The 3,116-nt window shown below is 42.2% G+C and overlaps 1 protein-coding gene across 1 annotated transcript in view; it reads left to right on the top strand.

The window, feature by feature from the left end:
• Positions 1–3,051: 3,051 nt before the first annotated feature.
• The window catches only part of SGPL1 (sphingosine-1-phosphate lyase 1), a 20,738-nt gene continuing 20,673 nt past the window's right edge, over positions 3,052–3,116 (top strand). Inside the window, exon 1 of the mRNA XM_010138558.1 lies at positions 3,052–3,111. Within this exon, the coding sequence (XP_010136860.1) occupies positions 3,079–3,111 (33 nt within the window). The 5' untranslated portion in view covers positions 3,052–3,078. The remainder of the gene's footprint in view (positions 3,112–3,116) is intronic.

Here is a 3,116-nt window from a genome sequence, read left to right as displayed (position 1 = left end):
AATCCTGCAAAGCTGGAAGTGTACCCCTTCTTATTGCATGTGATGAACGTTTCTTTTGGCTATGGTTGATTAGAAAGAAGAAAAAAATCCACTTGTTTTTTACTCTCTCGTGAGCAGCTCCTCCAGGACTGCAGGGGAAGGGATTCAAAAGGCTCAGCTGAACATAGGCTGTTTATTACCCCTGCCTCCTCCCTGTAAAATCAGGAAGCAGCGTAGGGCCACTGCAGCAGGCCTGCAGTCACTTGTTGGCTGTAATAAAAACAGAGTGTGTTTGGATGCAACCTTCTAAATGCCCTCTAGTTTCAAGTTAGTAATTCAGAGAGTAGAGGTCTCTCACGTGTTGCTGGATCTTTGGGGCAAAGAGGGACTTTAAAAACATTGAGTGCATATTAGCCAGGGAGCTGAGAAATTGTATTTCATTGCTAACTCGTCTTCCATGCCAGTTTTCACTGGTTTTTTTAATCCCTCCTAAATTCATCAATCTCATCCTTCAAACTCTTGTAAGTATGAAATGATGGAAGAAGGAGAAAGCGAGAAATACAGAGAAAACTTTATCCTGTCAAACTGTTTGGAGTGATCTCAGATTGTTTTGTAAAGCAGGAAAGGAAAAGAAATTCTTCAATGGCTTAGAATTAATGTCATGAAAGTCTTCTCTTATTTGTTCAAAACTTGGACATACCTTTGAGTTACCATATGTCAGTGCTGCTGTGCACACTTCGAGCTTGCTTGGGGTAAACTTAAACTGTTTTGTCTTGCACAGAGCAGAAAGGTGGATGTTGCTCATTCATCTGGCATGTCTTTGTTATGCACCTGTGCCTTTTTTGCTGGTAATTTGGCTGAGAATATACCTTTGTGGAGCAGCACCCTGCAAATTCTGTGATGTCAGACAGCACAGATGTCCTGTCTGCACTTTGCCTGGGGTCACCAGAAGTTGAGTCAAGCAGCCCGAATTTGCAGACCAGAGTACTGGTTTGATTGGCTCTTGGAAAAGAGAGGACAGGAGGGCCTTATAGTTTACAGTATCCTCCATCTTCGGGGAAAAAAAGCACAGCCCACTTCATATTTGACGCTGCGGTGTTTTCTTGCCTTCAGTTGAGAACAGCTATTGAGACACCAGTACATTAGTGGCTGTTTCCATCTCTGAAGTGCAGTTCCAGAACTGAATGACATGCTGGTATTAGCTCCTAGGCAATGAACCAAAGTCATTGCAGTTGGTTAAATGCTCCTTTCCAGGCATTTTTCAGAGAAGATTGTGCAAACTTGATGAAACTTAAGTACCACCTCTGGTTAGTTGGGAAAGGCAGCTTTTCCCTTAAATTCTAGGGTTAAATCAGCTTTGTGGTGATTGAATTGGAGGACTGGGCATTAGTTAGGACATTGCCTAATTGCAGTGGTTTATGTGCCTGCCTTGTTTGCAAGGCTTGAAGTAGTTGGTGTCTGTTCAAATTGCCTTTGCCAAGTGGATGGGTGCGAATTTGACTTCTCAGAGCTGCTCCATATGGGGAAACCTGGTTTTGCCCAGTTCAGTCTGTGCCCTGCCAGCCTGTGCTGGGACATGGGTGATATTAGTCCTCTGCAATAGGTTGACACTTGTTTTGCTGGAATCTTTTAGCTATATGTTTGGGTTGCTTAAATATTTTTAAACTCTCTCGTACTATATGCATTTTACCACTTTTCCAAAGTGGTGAATATTCATTAGTGTTGGTTTTGGTAAGGAATCCTGCCTTCTTCCATTGATTATTTGGAAGAACTTGGCTTTTTTTAGGCTGTTTGTAGCCTTTCCAATTGTATTGAAATGACAGGTTACCTCTAAAGGTGACTAAAAAAACCCCCAACACGTTAAATGCTGCTTCTGTGGTTGGTTTGATCCAGAAGCGAGATCTGTAAAGGGTCCTGAGGAGGAGAGCGTTAACAGCTTTTAATTTAGTGATTTATTTATATCTGTCTTTGCAAGTTGCTCTAACTCCACCAAGAGTATGACAGCAGAGATATCAAGGATGTATTCTCTCCAAGGTTTATTATCAAACCTTTTGAAAGGCCCCGCGTACTTTCTCTGTCATTTGGAGAGTGAAGCTTTGTAGTGCTGGAGATCCCCCTGACAGCTCCTCAGTGAAACTGAGCTTGACAGTAGGTTAAAAGGGAAGAAGCGTTTGGAGGAGTCCTCTAGATGTGGCTGAGGAAGCTTCAAAAAAAGTGAAGTAAAATGCACAAGCTTTTTTTTGAAAGATGCAACACCCCCCCACCCCCCACCCAATATTTATTTTTTGTCATAGCTTCAAGCAAGGTGTGGATACCTGGACTATTCTTATTTCCAGAGAATTGTACTGAAGAGCCCTGTTTTGGGGGAGAAATGCCTTTTTCCCTTGTGCACATCGAATTTTTCCCATCCTGTTCTTCTGACACCCTTGAAGTGAGCATGCTTTGAAGCTATTGGTTAGGTAGTTGGACTCTGTCCTGACAATAATCGCTAGTCTGAAATTGTAACTGTTATTGCATCACAGTTCTCTGGCTTTTATTTTGGCAGCAGCAGTGTTTGTCTCTTCCATTCTCCCTTTGTGTGGAATGTACTAATTACATCTTAAGGATTTGCTGAGTGCTTGCATCTTCTTTAAAAATCCAGCCCTAGGTACTTCATAGATGTCTTTTGGTGGTACCTGATGAATGGTGGCTCCTTTCTGATGGGTGTGTTATAGTAGTTCAGTCTTCATTTGCCAGCTGAAAATTCCTTGGAAAAAGATAGTAACACAGAGTCTTCTCTTGGACTGTGGTAAAATCTGGTGATGAGTCTTGGGACAGTGAAGCTTGTGTGTCTTCATCGTCTGCCCTTGGCACTTCTCTCTAAATATGTGAAGTCTCTCAAGATGTGTATTTTTATTGGTGGCTCTTCCCTGGAAATGAGTGACAACTGTCTCCTACCTGTTCTGCTTACAGAAATTAAGGAAAGCTCGGGGTCTGCGTACTGAAAAGCACCTTTTTAACAGATGATAGGCTCATACACTTTTCGATGAGCTTTTCTCAATATCATTCTTGTTTTTCTTTGTGCAGGATACCATTATTTCCTACAAGGAAATTCTCCAGATGTACTGGGAGAAAGCAACGAGCTTTGTGAATGCCGA

Source organism: Buceros rhinoceros, unplaced genomic scaffold (assembly GCF_000710305.1).
Source record: "Buceros rhinoceros silvestris isolate BGI_N320 unplaced genomic scaffold, ASM71030v1 scaffold23336, whole genome shotgun sequence".
In the NCBI taxonomy this organism is placed as follows: domain Eukaryota; kingdom Metazoa; phylum Chordata; class Aves; order Bucerotiformes; family Bucerotidae; genus Buceros; species Buceros rhinoceros.
Note: the sequence above shows the minus strand (reverse complement) of the source record. Positions and strands in the feature narration are given on the sequence as shown.